This window comes from Acromyrmex echinatior, chromosome 18 (assembly GCF_024713525.1).
Source record: "Acromyrmex echinatior isolate Ae372 chromosome 18, ASM2471352v2, whole genome shotgun sequence".
NCBI classification, from domain to species: domain Eukaryota; kingdom Metazoa; phylum Arthropoda; class Insecta; order Hymenoptera; family Formicidae; genus Acromyrmex; species Acromyrmex echinatior.
The window spans coordinates 5,483,704-5,501,946 of NC_141869.1; the positions used below are offsets into that span (position 1 = coordinate 5,483,704).

Consider the following 18,243-nt stretch of genomic DNA (forward strand, 5'->3'; position numbering starts at 1 on the left):
TCTTTCTGTGTCTCTTTTTCTCTCATTCTTGCTTCTAATTTATTTAATTTTATTTCACTATTGAAATATTGAGTGAACTGTAATATGATATAACATAGAAAATTTATATCTGAATATTATATAAACTATTTTAAAATAACGGTTGAATTTTTATTAATTAAATTATTACTCTGTGCAAAGAGTAACTCGATATAAGCATATCAAAAAATAAAAATCTTGTAAATCAATATCTCTAAACTCGTTTACGTAACAGTACAGAACTTGGAGCAAAAACTGTCGCTGTTAAAAGCAGTTCAAATTTAAACCAGTTTTTTAAGCTAAATTAACATTTTGTCATATGTAACTTTCAAATTTCAAAATGTGTTATTTTAATACAAAAAAGTTGAAAGAACAACACATCAAATCAACCTATTTCTGTAGTCGAATTATTTAGTTTCAAAGCAAACAGAATTAATCCTTAAAAATCACTCTGGGTGTGGCATACCCAGTTTTCTTTTTCCACTGTTTTTCCAATGCTTCTTTCGTTGCTTATAACTTTTTTATTAATAAAGATACATATACTTATTTGATACCATTATGTTTCTTAAAGTCTGACGTTTCGATTGGAAAAAAAAATCTAATTCAATTTTAATAAATATGTTCATTTTTATAAAAGTTAATATAAGCAATCGAATTAAATTGAGTATAGCCATATCCAAGTATGTCATTTCCGTAGCGTGGAAATAATAAATTTTTAAATCAAATTATATTTCTTGAGTTAAATTAAATAACTTCATTGTTTTAATTAAATTAACATTACATTGAATAAAAGCAGTGAGAAATGATTAAAAGTAATTTGAAATATTCTATGTTGTTTGTTCTTATAGGTACTTGTAATTTTATAATTTAAAAATAACTCAAATTGGAATTTGACATAAATTTAACAATGTTTTAAATGGGAAAGCTATTGGTTAATGGAATTTAAATTTTAATCATTTCCGTTACTCATATCCCAGACAATTTTCTCAGTTTCTTTATGGAATCTGTGTGGTAAGGAAAATGTAGTCCGCAAGATATATTGGATATAGCTTCACACGTTGTGCATTCAATGCTGCACGTAACATATATGCAGGATCAAACATCCTCGCCATCAGGATGACATATATAGTCGACGAAATAAGGAATAGAGCAGGACGTTATCACTTCGGAGAGTCACCTGGACATCTATCGAACGTGACAGGATTCAAGGTGCTCCGTAGAATCCACTTCTATAGAGTTTTATGATCTGTATGCACGCCTGCGCATATTCATGCGAGAGAGAGAGAGAGAGAGAGAGAGAGAGAGAGAGAATCTTAATTCATCTTAACAGAATACTTTGCATATTATATTTTTACAAGTGATATAACAATCTGCATTATTTATTTACATTTTTGCTTAATAATTATACGCGATAATTTATATTAGGTGTTGGAATTAATTCGTAGCGTTTTTTAATGAAAGAATGTTATTTATTTCACACGAGCATTAAAAAATACATTAATGAAAGTACTTCCCATCACTTGTAAAACGCTACGAATTAATTCCAACACCTAATACAATAATAGATAAATATAAAAATTGTAAAGATAACATAAATAATAATGAGAATTATTTTTAAAATAACGTTTCTGATAAAATTACATATAACTTTTTCACGATTACTTTGCTCTCAAAGTGCATCAAAAAGTAATAACTCACTAAAGTCGCATGAGAGCAACGGGCAATCCGTTCTATTCGATTTGCGAAGAAGAATACCTCTCTAATCGAGAGACTCGAAACGGTCACGTGCGGTTATCGCGGCTGCAAGATGAAATCCCTCGACGAACGAGAGCACGGCGACGAGAGGGCGAACGCGTGACACACGATGGAAGTCCATAAATCTAATCGACGTCCACGAAGCACGAACGCGGGAGGGTAGAAGGGTAAAAAAGGCGAAAGGTGAGGGTAGTGAGAGAGAGAGAGAGAGGGGGGGGGGAGGATGGTTCGTTAAACGAGCTTAACGTGTGCCACCCCGTGGTAAGGCATTACTCTCGACTAACGGGCCGTGTTGCAAACCCTATTAGCAATATATTTTCCTCGCTCCGTCGGACCTCCGGCTCGCCATTGTGTTGCCGACCGAACGGTTTACACGTTGTCGTTGGAAACGCACGCCGCGCGCGTCCAGTGAGATTTTCAGTCCCGTGGGCCGGAAGCTCGCTCATCGATCCCCATCTCGTTTCCTGATGCTGACCCTCGTATTACAGACGCGGCAGATTTGTGCGCCCGCCAGATAAATTCTTCTTGATTCTTTGACCAGTCTTTCGAGTTTCTAACATGAAACAGCGGCCTGTTGATTGTCAAATGCCTTTTGGAATCATATTTCCAATAGCAAGATTTTCATAAAACTGGAAATCAGGGAAATCAGATAAAAGTCAAGGAATTTCGCAAAATTTTCTGGAAAATAAAAATTCTTGGCTTTAAAGAAGTTTAATATGCGTATACATTACATCTACACAGTTTTGGATCTACACAGTTTTGGAATACTATCAACTTAACAATTATTAGGTGTTGGAATTAATTCGTAGCGTTTTACAAGTGATGGGAAGTACTTTCATTAATGTATTTTTTAATGCTCATGTGAAATAAATAACATTCTTTCATTAAAAACGCTACGAATTAATTCCAACACCTAATAAATGCGAGAGTAATATCAGTAAAATTAATAGTAATTTACAATGTTATGTTAAATTGTTGTCGCAATAAAATATTTTATGGTTTGCAAACCAGGATGAAATTTATACAAAAAAATTTCAAATATTATTGAAAGGAATCAGAGAAAATCATGAAATTTTGTCTGGAAATTAGAAAAATTTTAAGATGAAGAATTTGTAGCAATCTTGAATAGATATTAAGTATATAGTAACAATTTGTTGAAAAAAACTGGGGATTATGTTTTATTTTGTTTAAATTGGATTTGATTTATTTTCACGAAAGAATTTAGTTTGACACATGATGTAGAATACTTTAGTTGAATAAAAATAAATGTTCATAGTTGGCTAACTGAGCGACAGGACTGACACTCTGATACTTTCTAACATTCTTGTTCTGTGAATGGTGTTCCGGAAAATCACGGTAGACATTCGGCGCAATGCTCGACCGTGTTTGCAGTGGCCCATAAAAGAAAGAAAGAAAAAGAGAAGCAACACAGCGAAACACGATTCTTAGAAAGAAGCTAGCAAGCGCCGACTTTTCAGGTGCACCAACTCGTGTCTCCCATTTATAACCGGTCGTACGGACAAGACAGCGGCGTATTCCGTTGGTTCTCTGCACAGTAGAGAATTTCAGTAAAAGTTTCCATGAGCGATACCGAGGTCCGCATATGTTACCGCCGTCTCACTTTACTGTTCTACTTCGCGAAATTCTGAGGCAAACGTCGAACGGGATTCGCGGGTGTGAACCGTCGGCTTACCCACCTACGTGAGCCACACGATGGTTAGCCCATCCCTCTTCCTCTCGAGAAAGACACGTGAATACCGCAAATCATACCCGCGTGAGTTATGAGGCGAGAAGGACAAGAGAAAGAGAGAAAAAGACATAGAAATCGTCCCGGGCTACGCTACCCGAGCTAGCTTTGTAGGAACACTTTGTATGACTTTGGACGGATTTTAGCGGGGTTTCGATGCCGCGCGAACTCAACAACGTAACGGGTCGAATACCAAAACAGCCGTTCCATGACCACACGTAGACGGTAATAAATATGTAAAACTCGGACCGGAGGGTGAATCGCGTGCAGGAAGATTAATGAGCAATTCTCACCGGGGTGCCACAAACGTGGAGTAAAGCTCTTCATGCAGCACGTATTGCTACTTTCACTTTGTCAATAATTTCGGTAGGGTTTTGGACTTATATCAGTCTATTATGTTAGTTTTATATATATGTATGTATATGTATATATATATATATATGTATATGTTTTAGAATTTTAGATAATAATATATGTAATGATGTTATCCTACTAACGATCGTTTGAATATTCATGAGATTAGCCCCTATGATGGCGATTTATTCTGTAATTAACCGTGGGAAGCTAACGTGAAGTTATTACTAATTAGCACTAATACGGTTTTATGTATAATACCGACCGAAACATTATATGTGAAATATATAAAATACAATCCAATATTAATCGCTATAGTAGTTGACATAAAAATTATAATACTTACTATATATTATACTTAACCAATTTTAGATTAAATATATTTTACAGTAAGTTATATTAAAAAATTATATAAAATATAATACATCAACATATTTAACTGATTTTATAAAATTTTTATAATAGTAGAATGTTATAATAAAAAGTTAAAACTACTAACATTAAAAAGCTTTTTATGCATTATGCTCTATTAAATTATAAATTTATAATTATACGCTCGAAAATTATTTTACTTTCACGGTAATGAAACCAATTTTAATAATTTTTTACAACATTAGATATCTCGACAGAAATCCCTGTAACAAACTACGAAAAAAATTTAGTACTTTCATCAAAAATTGTTATTTAAAGCATTTTAGTTTATAAAATAAATAAATTTAATTATTTCTATTTTTCTGCTTTGTAAATATTTGTTTACTAATTAAAAAATTTAGATCGCATAAAATTATAGTTTTATTTAGTACTGTTTAATCAAGAATGTTTGTTGTAAAAGTAGAATTTTAGTTCTTGTAGAACAAAAAAAACATTTTTTTTAGTGTAGATAAACGAATCGTAGTAAGGATTGCAGATATGGTAATGTTCACAGGTATTCCTCTATAAAATTTCATGGCAGTAATAAAAGGATTCGTTATATATTAGACGCACGCAATACTCGTTGGAACATTGAACACATCTTATAGCTTTTTCTTTCGCGAGCGAGTCAATTGTCAACGTAACAATAGTCGACGGATTCGAAGACGGGAAAAATTCGCGCTTTGGGAGAGGATGGGATATCTTTCCGACGGATAAACGCCTCTATAAAAGGCCGTGAATGCTGGGTATTAGCGTCACTAAAGCGTCGTCTTGCGCCACCCTCATGTAATCTCTGTCGAGATTACGACGTCCGTCTACGGAATCCCGTGGGAACGGAACACTTCTTCCCACTTCCGGCGAAGTTTCTGCTCTTCAGCATATCGACTTTAGTCGACAACGATCGTATCGCGTATCGGAAACGGCAATTATTCGGATAACGATTATTGAGTTCTTTCCGCATCGCTAATCTCATCGTGATGGGGCGATATTTTCTATACGACTAATAATCTATTAGAATCGAATTGATCTTAATTGCTCATATGTTCTGCGATGTACCTTTCTTTTTGTTAAATTTAACTATTAGAAAACTGCAGATACTAAGAAAAATTCCTGGTTAAAAATCAGAAGATGATCGTATCAATGAGAATTCTGGTTATCTCAACTAGAATTTAATAGATCAATTTAATAGGTTATCTCAACTAGAATTTAATAGATTCAACTTGAAAATTTTAATTTATCCATTTTCAAATAGAATTCCAATTAATGCAATCAGACTCTTTTTCTCATGTGTTGTAGAAACTAAAATTTAACTTAGAAAAATAGAAATGTAATTAACAATTTTTCTTTCACATTTAACTCTCGGTATTACTCAGTACACCATCTGATTTTTTCAAAATGATTTTTTTCGAAATTTTTGTTTATTTTATTGCTTATAATTTTTTTTATAAAGATATATACATTTTATAAAAATATGTACATTTTATTATATTCCTTAATCTGTAATAAAACGATATATGTATAGTGATTAAAGGGTAAAATCCATACGTTCTAAATTAAAAGTAAACAAACATCTGTCCCTAATGAAAGGCAATCTTGGCAATATATATATATATATATATATATATATATATATATATATATATATATATTCATGTGCTGCTATAGAGACTCAAATTCATGTATTCATATTATTCATTACATATTTTATTTTACCTTGCGCCATATAGCTTTGAACGTAGGTTAACAATATTAACTTTCGTTTGCGCTCATAGAACATGTTTTGAAAATATCGCCACGTACTTCGGATACAGCTCGATGATCGTCGACGATATGAACAAACAAGTCACGCCAGCAACATGGTGGCACCATACCTCGCTCGAGAATAAAGTGCAGTATGATTCGAGCTATCTACATAAAGATCCTCACGAAGCCTCGATTTTGCGCGATCGCCTCGAGGTTATATATATATATATATATATACGATGTCAATCTCTGCGTAACTTGCAGTCACATAGTGCTACGATCAAGATCGCGCGAGGGCGGTTGCACGTGTCACCGCGAAGCGAGTAAACCGAATCAGAATATTTCGCCATGCGTCGAAGACGAGTCTTATCGAGATCGTTTATCGAGTTTTCCCTACTACGAAAGCCCGTCTTCGCGAACGCGATCTTTTTCCGTGCTAGCTGCACCTTCCCGGAAGGGGAAGAGGAAGCACGAACGAATGGAGCGTGTACCGTCGATCGGCATCGTCGTCGTCGACGTCGTCAATAACCGAAGGCAATTCCCATACGACATCCGGGCGACATATTGGGATGAGACTCTCGTTGACTTGTTTGCATTTACCTCTGTTGTATCGCGGATGCATCGGACTGGCAATGAAAGGGAAAAAGAGTGCTTGGCGATGCCGCGTCAGTCAAGTATAAAAGCTACTGCTATTGTTGCTGCTTCATTTCCTCCCTTTTTTTCCTTTCTCGTCATCGACTTTATTCCGCTTATTATAGTTGGCCAAGGTTAAGGTAAGGAGGCGAAGCCTCTCATGCAAAAGTACAATATTATATTCATAATTAATTAAAACTGATGTCTATAAAAGTGATTCATTTTAAGCTTAATAGGCGAATATTTTGAAAATATGGCATTTTATTAAAAAATATTCCAAATAAAAAACTGTATGGCGACTTTTCCTTTCTATATCATATAATTTCATATCGCGTAGTATAATATATTTTCCTTTACGAAATTAAAAAACACATTGTATATAAATATTTATTTTTTTAAACATTAAAAAGGTAAATAAGACTATTAAAATAGACTATTAAATGAATAAATCAAATACGTCGTAAGGCTGAGGTTTACTTGCATTCTATACTTCAAAGGATGTTTCAGAATTTAAATGTAGTTTTTATAACTATAGTTGAGGTTAACGCTTAATTTTAATCATAAGCGTTTTAAATTATAATTTTGCAACGTCAAAACTTGAAGTTTTTAATTCACATTAAAGTCTTGCATTTCGTAAAAAAGCGTTAAATACAGCCGAGGCTGAATATTAATACCTAAGAATAATTCATGTAAATGTTAAGAATAATTTCATATAAATTTGAAATACATCTTTCAATATAAACTACGTGCCGATTACTATCACAAATTGAAATAATAATCTCTAATTAATTAAATTAAACATCGATTTGGTCGATAATAATACTGCTACCTTAATAACAGAATTATTGGCACAATATGGACCAAATATTGGTTCGATAAATCTCTAATGTTTAACCAAAGTATCCGCCAGTAAATTATTACTAGGATAGTATTTTAAAATACCATAAAGAACTTATTGCAAAAAATGTTACTTCAGGATTCGAATTTATATAGAATTTGTTGAATATCTCTAGGTGGAATTTTTTTTTATTTTAAATGTATTATATTTTATATATGACATGTATATTTTATATAATATTCATATGTAATAAATATTAAAAACGGTTGTGTGTTTAATTCTCGTATTAATCGTTCTCGTAAATAAAGTTATTCTCTTTAAAGATTTCTTTAAGCCACGTTTACGACAACCTCAGCTATCAAACTGGAAAATATGCATATCGTTCACATGTCGGTTTTTCTGTTTACAGTGCCACCGACGAAGCCGATAATCTATGATGCGAAGAGACGAGACATGAGTAAACTCCTCGAGGCTTACCCGGAGGGAGCTGACCTGTTCCTGGTCTGCGAGGTGCATGGAGGTAAATGTCAACCTTAATGTTAACATAACTTTATGTACACTTTTAATAGTTGCTTTATGAATGGTTCGAAAGAAGCATTTGCATATTAATGTTTAATTTTAATCATAAACATTCATATTATAATTTTGCAACATCAAAACTAGAAGTTTTAAATTTACAATAAGGTATGCACTCGGTTTTATTATACTTGAGAAGCTTATCACAAAGCTTTGTAGCTACATATAAATTATCTAGAGTACAGGGTATATACACGATGAATATCTGATATTTTGAAATTATGAAAAATAGAAACGAACAAAGATACATATCTCTGGATATTTTTATTCTAAAAAATTACTAAAAAAGTTTTTCTACAAAAAGTCACTATATTTTTACATGAACACCTTTAATAGTACGAAGGATTATTGAACCGAAATTCTATTTCACGTTAAATGCACTGCAGCATATCATTAGTTATATTGATATGGCGGTCATAATTCTATTGCGTAAAATGACGCTTGGCACCTTAGTGGAATAAACTACGCTGAGGAAAAAAGTTGTTGATTGAAAAAAAATATTAGTTGATTCGACTAAATGCGACACTGTCAAGTAAATATTTGTTAAAATTCAAACAAATACCATGTTTTAAATTACACGTGAGTTTGTTGACATAACTCACGTGTATTTGACCTAAATACTAAATACTTCAACTAAAAAATTACTACGAATTCTAAATGCATTTTGTCAAGTTAATTGCGTTTTTCATTGACAGAACTCTGGTGCGCACTCGGTGCACATTAAAGCTATTGTATACAATAATCTGAATGTAAAAGTATCTGAATGATATGTCAATTAATAAACTACCCAATGTATATTTTATCAAATAATATATATTTTTACCACAATAAAAATATATCGAGGATTTTGTGGTTTAATTCGTTTCTATATTTTTATTCAACGTACATCTTTACGTCGATTTGCATACAACGGCTTTAATATGAACTGAGTGTGCATTAGTTCTGCCAGTGAAAAACTAACTTTTTTCTCAGTGTACCTGAAAAAGTGGTACGTACAATATTTGGCGTGTAAGCTCTAATGAGAAGCTTTGTCTTATTAAAATACGTTATTGGGATGCAGGTGTGCAATTTACGAAAAGATAAACAGTTTTAACATGTCCAGATAATTATCCAGAGCGCTCAATGTCGGTTCATTAAAGAAAAATGATCCGATAATCATGTTCCCTCTTAGAAACTTACAATCGCCAAATGTTAGCTGTAACTTTTCCTTGTCGTAGTTTGTCTCACCAAACGTGAATATTTTATGCGATTAAATTGTCATCGTCATTGACACATAACTAATGAGATGCTGTAATGCACTTGATGCATTTCACTACGTGAAATAACGGCTCAAAATCCATTACCTATACTAAAAATCCTCATGTATAACAGATTGGTAATTTTTAAAGTAAAAAACTTTAATTATTCTTTAGAAAATAAATACATGTGTTTTTTTTTATTTCGCATAATTCCAAAGTATTAGAGATTTATCGTGTACACTCTGGTACACTGTACACATAATTTGAGATTCCAAGGAAAAGGAAGATACATAATAATCAATTTATGCTCTTCAATTACATATAATTAAAAAAAGCGTATTATGTCAGCTTTGCATGACTGAACATAACTTATACCGATCAAAAAGTGTTCAGAGTCAGATTCCGATTTGCATTGCCTCCGTGAATTCGCGGACAAACGATCACTGCGCGGGAATTGCTCGAGAGAACGACGAGAGGCGCAAATGTACGTCGTGCGTACCGAAAAATCCCATTTTGTCGAAGAACCGTATTCACTGGCGCGAGGCCAATTCCATTTAGAGTCCTCTACACAACGCACTCGAGGAAAACGCCGCGAGTTGGTGCGGCAGCAGGAGATGGGCCGCGAGGCCGGGAAGAGCAGAGGAGAACTTAAAAGAGTCGCTTTTTCCTGGTAGGCACCAAAATGATGCTGAAACGACTTGTCGCGCGGCGGCCGAATCCATTCTGGACTTACGCCAATTTCGATCCCCGTAACTGCCACCGTTCCGATGCACTCGCCAGAAATCGTGCGCTCGCTTCCGTCGTCGTCGGAAATAAATTATCGCGATCGCGCCCGAAACCTTTACCCGTGGTGACTATGTCTTTAACCCTGTCAGGATTGAGTCCGTATAAAAGAAACTTTAGAAATAACTTTTTATTTACGTTGATTGTACTTTCAGGATTGTACTTATATTTAGAAATTTCTTTTAAATTCTGGGTAGAAAATAGTTTTGAGTTCTGAACCGGTGTTGGTTGTCATCAATGCGCAGTAGTTTTGTTCTAAAAGTATTTATTTTTTGACAGAACAACTACTTTATAAAGATTTCAAAATGATAACTTTTAGTGCGAAAGCTCACAGATTAAATTCCGGTATACTGAAAATATATCACGTGAAAATGTGAAAGCATCATATTTTACTTTTCGCCTTCTCGATAAAAATCTGTAGATGACGAAGTAAGAATACTTTTTATTTCTTTCTGTATTAACGTCTTACGGAAATGGTAAATGTAGGAAGAGATGAGAAGTTTGGTATCCAAGAAAAATCAAGAAGGAGAAGAGGAGGCGGAAGTGAACTCGCAGTTCGCCGCGTTGTTGTGTAATCAACTTCTTGAAAAGTCGCCAAATTCGATTCAGGAATTTATACGCGAGCACCTAGCTTCTCCAACAATACACAGCATCTTTATCTACGAACGTATTTTCAAAAGCATCTGATAAATTATTTAATTATTACTTATATCACTTGTAAACACAAAATATTAAAGAGTAAAACAGGATGAATCTCATTCTAAATGTATTATGATAATGTATTATGATAGTATTATAATAGTATTATGAGCCACTCTTTCTCAAGATTAGCTCAATTTTCACTCTTTAGATTCCATTCAAAAGAATTTTATAATACAAGAGAGTGGGTATTAATAATTTTGGGTCAAAGTTATCCCGATTTCGTGTCAAAATTATCCATTTTACGACATGAAAAAATAAATCGTAACCTTTTATGATTAGATTTTATATTATATTGTGAATTTGTTGTTAGACAATGAAAATGATAGTTCTCTCGATAAAAATACGAAACAGTCGATGAAGCCGACGAAGCCGACGATCAAGCCGGATCCGAAGGCTGAAAAGGAGGCAAGTAGACAATGAAAAGCACGTTGGCAGAAGATTAACGTATAGTTGACTTCGTCGCCCCTGCCGGGCGCGATGAATCCGTTGGATTCGTGCCAATCTTCCCGTCGACATTGCCGAGCCACTATTTCCAGTTTAACACGAGCCTCGACCTGCCTCGACGTCGTCCGTCCTCTCGCACAGTTCCATCGCGGGATTACGGATTGTTTCGAACTAAGTTTCATTTCCCGAGAATTCCCTACGCGAACTGGCTACCGCATCACGTCGGCAAACGTATATTGCTCTTCGCTCTCGCTTCGATATCATTGAATTTCAAAACGGCGGATAAATAATTAATCGCGCGCTTCAACATTGGCTGCTGAAATACTTATTAGGCTTCTGCAATCGCGGGGCGATGTGGTAACATAATTTATAAAAAAGTAAACCGTTACAACAGAAAGAACAGTTTTAAAATATCTAAAAATTTTATTAAATACAGATCTGAAAATAATTTCGTCGGATTATCAAAAGTAATTATGTAAGAAACTTAAGCAATGTTGAAAAAAGTTTTCGATATTTCAGCAAAATCGTTCTTTCGGTATATTTCTCAAGAAAAATCATTCTTGGAGAGTGAAATTATCGAGAGCCAATAAATCTCATTTCCTTCCGAATATCAATTTTTTATTTTCAATTGTAACAATTTCTTTATGGACAGAATATTTTTATTGAAATGAAAAAAAATTTAACTAGGTACGCTAAGCTAGATTGTTAGAACTTTAGTAGTCTAAAAAAACTTTTTATAACACTCATCAGGCTTCAGTTTTTTACATAATTATTTTTATGACCCAACAAAATTATTTTCAAACCTGTATTTGCCTAAATTTTTTAATATTTCAGAAAAATGATTTTTTCCGTATTCCATTTTCAATCTTTTACATGTGATTTTTGTCTTGAGATTATAATGTAGCGTACTATATCGAAACTGACAAAATATATATAGCCTCGATATAAAATAACTCGATGAATCGGCGATTTCAGATATTTTTCAGGAATTTTAAGAATCAACGATTGCATTCGTATTTGACACTTCGCACAGCATGACAATGATTTGAAATTATTGCACGTTCTAGGTCGTTCTCGTCTTTCTATCTCGCTCTTTTTATTGTTGCGCTTCTATTGTTGCGTTTTCATGTGCTTCTTATTTATTATTACGTTTCTATTGTTGCGCCTGGTTGAGGATTCCCAGGACTTTGTGCGGTTCATCCAGCTTTCGTCACGAAACGTTTTTTCATCGTTAAAATGGAGGAGAATTTTCTCAGCATATTGTGTTCAGTCTCACAATCTTAATTGAAATACCTTCAGATATTAACGGTGGATATATTGTACCTATTGTAGAAAAATATTTTGCCTATTATATTTTATTTATCTGCTGATGACTTTTATGGCTATCTCTACGCAAGAGCGAGAAGATTTTTGAAATTACTGAGATAGCATCATGTTCAAAATCGAGATATAACACATCATAAAGACATCTTTTAGACATTATATCGTGAGACGTCTTAACTTTAATGAGCTTTCAACAACAGGGCGTTAATGATAAATTAAAAATTAAAAGCAAGTTGTAAGCAAATCAATAGTGTTACAAGACAATAATAAGTTAGTAATCAGTGACTGTATGGAGAAGACTGATGGTTAAATTCTATTTTTTACGATTAAAATTACGTTGTGAAATTAAAAGGCAATGTATATTTGCAATCTTTATTGAAGATACTAGAACTGACTGGCATAATCTGAAAACTGAACAATTTAATAATATAACTTATGGATGCAAGTTTTTAAAATTGATGACTTATAAATGACTTATCATTAGTATGATGATTTACTATAGAAAAATGTCTTAAGTTTTCTACAATAAGTCATTATTTTGAATTTTAATCTTAAGTCGTAAAAAATTGTCCAAATCATAATCGATTATTATTGGTCAATTTCTTATGGTTTAAGACTTAAAGTTTGGTGTATTATCATTAGAAAGCCTATTATGTGTCAACTTTATTGGACATATTTAATATCTTGGTAATAGTCTTCCGTGTTAAAAAGCATTGGTTGGCATATATTTAACCGATGTAACATCATTTCCTGGTCGCCGCAACGCGACGAGTTTTTACTGTCGTTGCAATTTCACCTTTCGCCGCGTTTCGGCGCCGAGCGGAAGTGCGCTTCTCAGGACAGGTGATTTGTCACACGGAAGCGAAACGAGCTCGCCTCGTCCGACTTGCCGCTGGAGTTTTTCGCACCCGCGTACAGGTAGCTGATGACTTCGGGGCGGAAAGCTCGTGACGAAATGCGAGATGTGACAGAAAAGGAAGAGGGAGGCAAAGTAGTAAGAAGGTTCGCTGTTGCGGCAACGTTAAACGGAAGACGCGACGAGCGAACTTTCAGCGCGCATTTGTACTCCCGTCTTTTTCCTCGCACGTTTCTCTTACTCTCGTTTCGTCTCTGCGATAGGGAAACTCGTTCATCTGATCTCTTCGAGAACAGCTGATTGCTCGTATTTCTCATTCGCCGAAAAATACAGAGCGCCACTTGTTTGCACGACTTTTCCGCTCGTTGCTCCCTTGCGAACTTCGTCGTACTCTCTTGATTTTTAGCGTTCTTCTATTGCTTCTTTTTATAACATCCGCACTTAGGAACGTAATCAATTATCTTCTCTCGTCGTTAAACGTTTTTATAATATCGAAACACGAGCTTGAATAAAAGACGCAATTTAAACAAATACGAAATCACAACATTGGTGGAAGGAGGCTACGACAGCCATTATTCTTCTCTTGTGTTAATATAGTTTTAAATAAAACATTTTATGAATTATACATTAATTAAATAATATTTAAATAATATTTTTTCAATGTAATAATTTAAATCATAATTTTAGTTTTTGATCTTAAAATTTCGCTTGCCACGAGCCAATGGTCCCCCTTAACAAATTTGTATGCGCCAATGAGTAACAACGTCATTGGTATAATAAATAAATAAATAACAAATTTAGAGTCAAACAAAATATATGTGCATCTGCACGTTTTGAAGCATTTGTACAAATATTTATTCGGTCAGGTGCTGTAGACTTTCACGAGTTTATTTTCCTCTTTCGCGTCAATGAGCACGATAATTACACGTACCTTTTTGCAGACACTGCGAAAATCTCTTTCGCTCTAAACCCGCAAAACGAAAAGCCTCCGGATATAGTATGTGTATAAATTGTCGCACATTTAACACCTGCGTCGTAAAATATAATAAATTCACGCCAATTTCATAATGCAGCGTTCGCTGCCGCTGCGACAGTCTACGCACATTAAACGAAGGAAAAAAAGACCGAAAAGAGGATCCCCGCAGAGAAATGCGAATATTTTTGCGGCTTAATTCAAGGTTCTGTGGTATACGTCGAACAGGAATCGTTGATCAGTATATGAAAGAAAATAAAGCACGTATCTCGTGGGGAATACTGAAACTGAAATTGTCATCTCAGAGAATATAACTCGTGCGCGAATAATAACTGTTCGATTCCTCTAGTTATTAATTTTTCATGTTTCAGAAAATAAACACTTTCAGTCAACATTAATAAAACGATATCACATTTATTCTTGGAAAAAATTTCCAAGAATTTTTGTCGATTGCGACATTTGTTGATTATCTATTTATATAAATTATTTCAAGGATTTTATTTTAAAAATCTAAATTTTTTGACGACATAAACAGAAAGAATGAATTTTGCTAAGTATCTAAAAATTTAATTAGATATAAAGATCTGAAAATAATTCTGTTAAATCATTAAAATAATTATGTAGAGGACTCAAGCAATTCTACAAAAAAATGTGTACATTCAAATAAACATCCAATAATTATTTTAATAGTTATAATTAGTTTAAAGTTTTTTTTCAGATTTGTAGCTGGTTAAATTTTTAGATATTTTAGCAAAATTGTTCTTTCTGTGTAAAAAAAGTGGTTACAAAAATAGTAATTATAATAATAATAATATCGTTTAGAAGTGACAGCAGAAATATTGAAATCTAATAATAATGCTCATTTATGGCGACAAACAATTTCATAAGGAAATATAACGACGCAAGTGGTACATAATTCTGGCATTAATACGCAGAACATATAATTCAGTTTTAACGATCGCCATCGATTTAACCATGGCTCGGTGAGTTCTTCGAGCTGTTCACCTGGCTCGGTAATCGCAGTTTATTCGCGGCACACGATTTAGCACAGCTACTCTACGAGTTCGGCGCAGCCGGTTTATCGAGCTAGCAACGTCAGCGAGAAATAAAGACCCTATTAATGCGAAGCGGGATTAGGGTAGCTCGCCCAAGTGCAGCTTCCCATTGCTCGCATCCTACAGCTCATGGTCGAATTTTCGGATAACGATTCGAGACACCGTTTTCGCCGTCAGACTTGTGCTTAGGCGAATATTACTCGCAGTTTCAAATTGTTACTTAGTTGCCCCTGAGGATGTCTTCCCGGAAACCAAACTGGAACGTATGATTGACCTGGAGTATTCACACATGAATTCAAAATAGTAAAATGCAATATTTTATATCTCTTTATTACCGTTTAAACATTAAAACATGTATGATAAAATCGTGTAGTGCATAGACGTACCACTAGAATATAATTTAATTATTTTTGATATTATGGGAGGAATGAATAATTTCCCTGAAAATAAAAATGCAACTAAATATATATACAGATCTGAAAATAATTTTGTTAGATTATTAAAGTAATTATATAGAAAATTCAAACATAATGAACAATACTGCAAAAAATTTTGATATTTTAGCAATCAGTTTGAGCGTCTTATAGGAATTTGGTTGGACTATCAAATAATCGTGTATACACAATTATTGGTAGTCCATTAAAATTATTTTTTAATTTGTATCTAACTAAATTTTTCAATACTTAAACAGAACCGTTCTTTTTGTATGATTCGAGCTATTATACTATAATATAATTTTATTATTTCCAATGAAATCAGTCTTGTGGATATAAATTTTTTGGGTAATTTAATTTATTCTTTCTTTTATAAATCTCTTTTTTGAATATATTTATACGTTACGCAATAGCTCACTGCGTATTGGTTTTATTAAATGAAATTTTGCACGTTATCAACGTGCAAAAGCACATGAATTCATTTCACATGAATGTCTTCAGTACCAGATACAATGCGGCAATTTTAGTGCGCCGGGTGGCTATGTTTGTAATGTCCTGTACTGACGTAAATCGCCTTCCGTCTTCCTTAATGTCACTATCCTTAGACGCCAACAAGGAACTACTACAAAAAGGGGATTGTCGCTTGTTACGTTTGCGAAGAGAAATGTATCTGAGAAGACAAGATACAAAAACACTGCAAAGCTCGTGTTTGAGAGAATGAAAACGTCACGTTTTTTGAATGTTACGAAAACATATTTTTTTCAGAAATTAATGATATTATTCAACTTGCATTTTTTAATTCACAAGTTTTTTTTAGACAGATATGAATGTAGAATATCTATTTCTTTGGATAATTAATATATTATTAGTATTATATGACAATAATATAATTAATGACAATATTATTAACTTTTAGTACACTTGATAATTTTTTTACTACACCATTAATAATTCATAATGTCAAATTACACTCAATTTAAGTTATAATCATTTCTGTAGGTCGCTAATTGCTCTTACTCAAAATGACAAAATGCATTATTGGATATTAAAAGAGTAATGATAACTCAATTTTTGAATTAAATAATATTTTGTTATTTTTAACTTCCATGATGTGTCAAAATATAAATCAATCCATTTCTGCGATTAATTTCAGTATAAACAATATTAACGTATAAATTTAGTAAATATATAATGAACTAATTTTAAGTGAAATTTAATACATTTTCTTGAGTTTAAATTATTTAATTCTATTTTAATTAAATTAACAACATATTGAATATATTCAGTGGACCTATAGAAATGATTAAAAATAACTTAATTGTGTGATTTGATATTATGAATTTAATAGAAAAATTAAACAGTGGAGTTAAACATTGTAACTCAAGAAATATATTTTTTACTCAAATTTAATTTATTATTTATTAAATGCATACGTTAGTATAGACGTTATTTATTTTGAAACTAAACACAGAAATGGAATGGATTGATTTACGTTTTGACATATATGGAAGTTAAAATAACAAAATGTTATTTTTTAAAAAGGTTGGATAACCATTGGTTCTTTGATATCTAACAGTATACGTATAATATAATAGATTGTTCGTGTCCTGGTTTCATTTTCATCACTTTTACAAGTATATAAAAATGATTAAGTAATTATATATATATTTAACATCCTTAGAAAGTATTTATAAAGTTGTGTATTAAAAAAAAAGGAAAGAAAAGAGATCATTATTATTAATTTAGTCAGGTGCACTTCTACTAAGGAAAAGTTCTAAAGAAAATAAATACACAGGACACGAATGACCCAATTGTGTGTACTAAGGATTAATATATGTATAAGACTGCTTTTCTTTTAAGAAACACAGAAGAAACAAGTGTCGTTGTATCTTTGTTATTCATTGAATGCTGCATAGAACAAACATTTGTGTCGACTATGTCTTTTACAAGGAAAGCAGCCGTAGTTATAATTTCATTGATGTACAATGTTACTGACATAACTACAGACATATCTACTCTTTTGGGCGAGACTGATAATTAATGACTGACGCGTCTAAAATACCTATTCTCTTTCCCTCCCGTTTCCTTGTGCTTGTCATCGATGCAACCGGATGACTCGGGCGAAGCGAAGCCGCACTTCCGTTTTGCACAATGCGTTTCCGACACTTCAACTGGGCCGAATGCGGCACTTTACGCGCAACAAGCAACTCGCCTACGGAGATCGCGAGAGTGGTTTGCAACGCGAATCCGAGTCGAAACACAAAACGTGGCGGACAGCTCGAAAGGATGGCCGAAGCAGGATAAAATCCGACATGACACGCTTCTGTTTACCGTATATACGCTGGGCTGCATATGCAAAG

The 18,243-nt window shown here is 33.3% G+C and overlaps 1 protein-coding gene across 2 annotated transcripts in view; it reads left to right on the forward strand.

Moving 5' to 3' along the window:
• LOC105144851 (nephrin) overlaps positions 1–18,243 on the forward strand; it is a 275,992-nt gene that overhangs the window by 132,825 nt on the left and 124,924 nt on the right. For both annotated transcript variants that reach the window (XM_087415783.1, XM_011054062.2), the window contains one exon: positions 7,909–8,019. In XM_087415783.1, the coding sequence (XP_087271909.1) occupies positions 7,909–8,019 (111 nt within the window). The remainder of the gene's footprint in view (positions 1–7,908; positions 8,020–18,243) is intronic.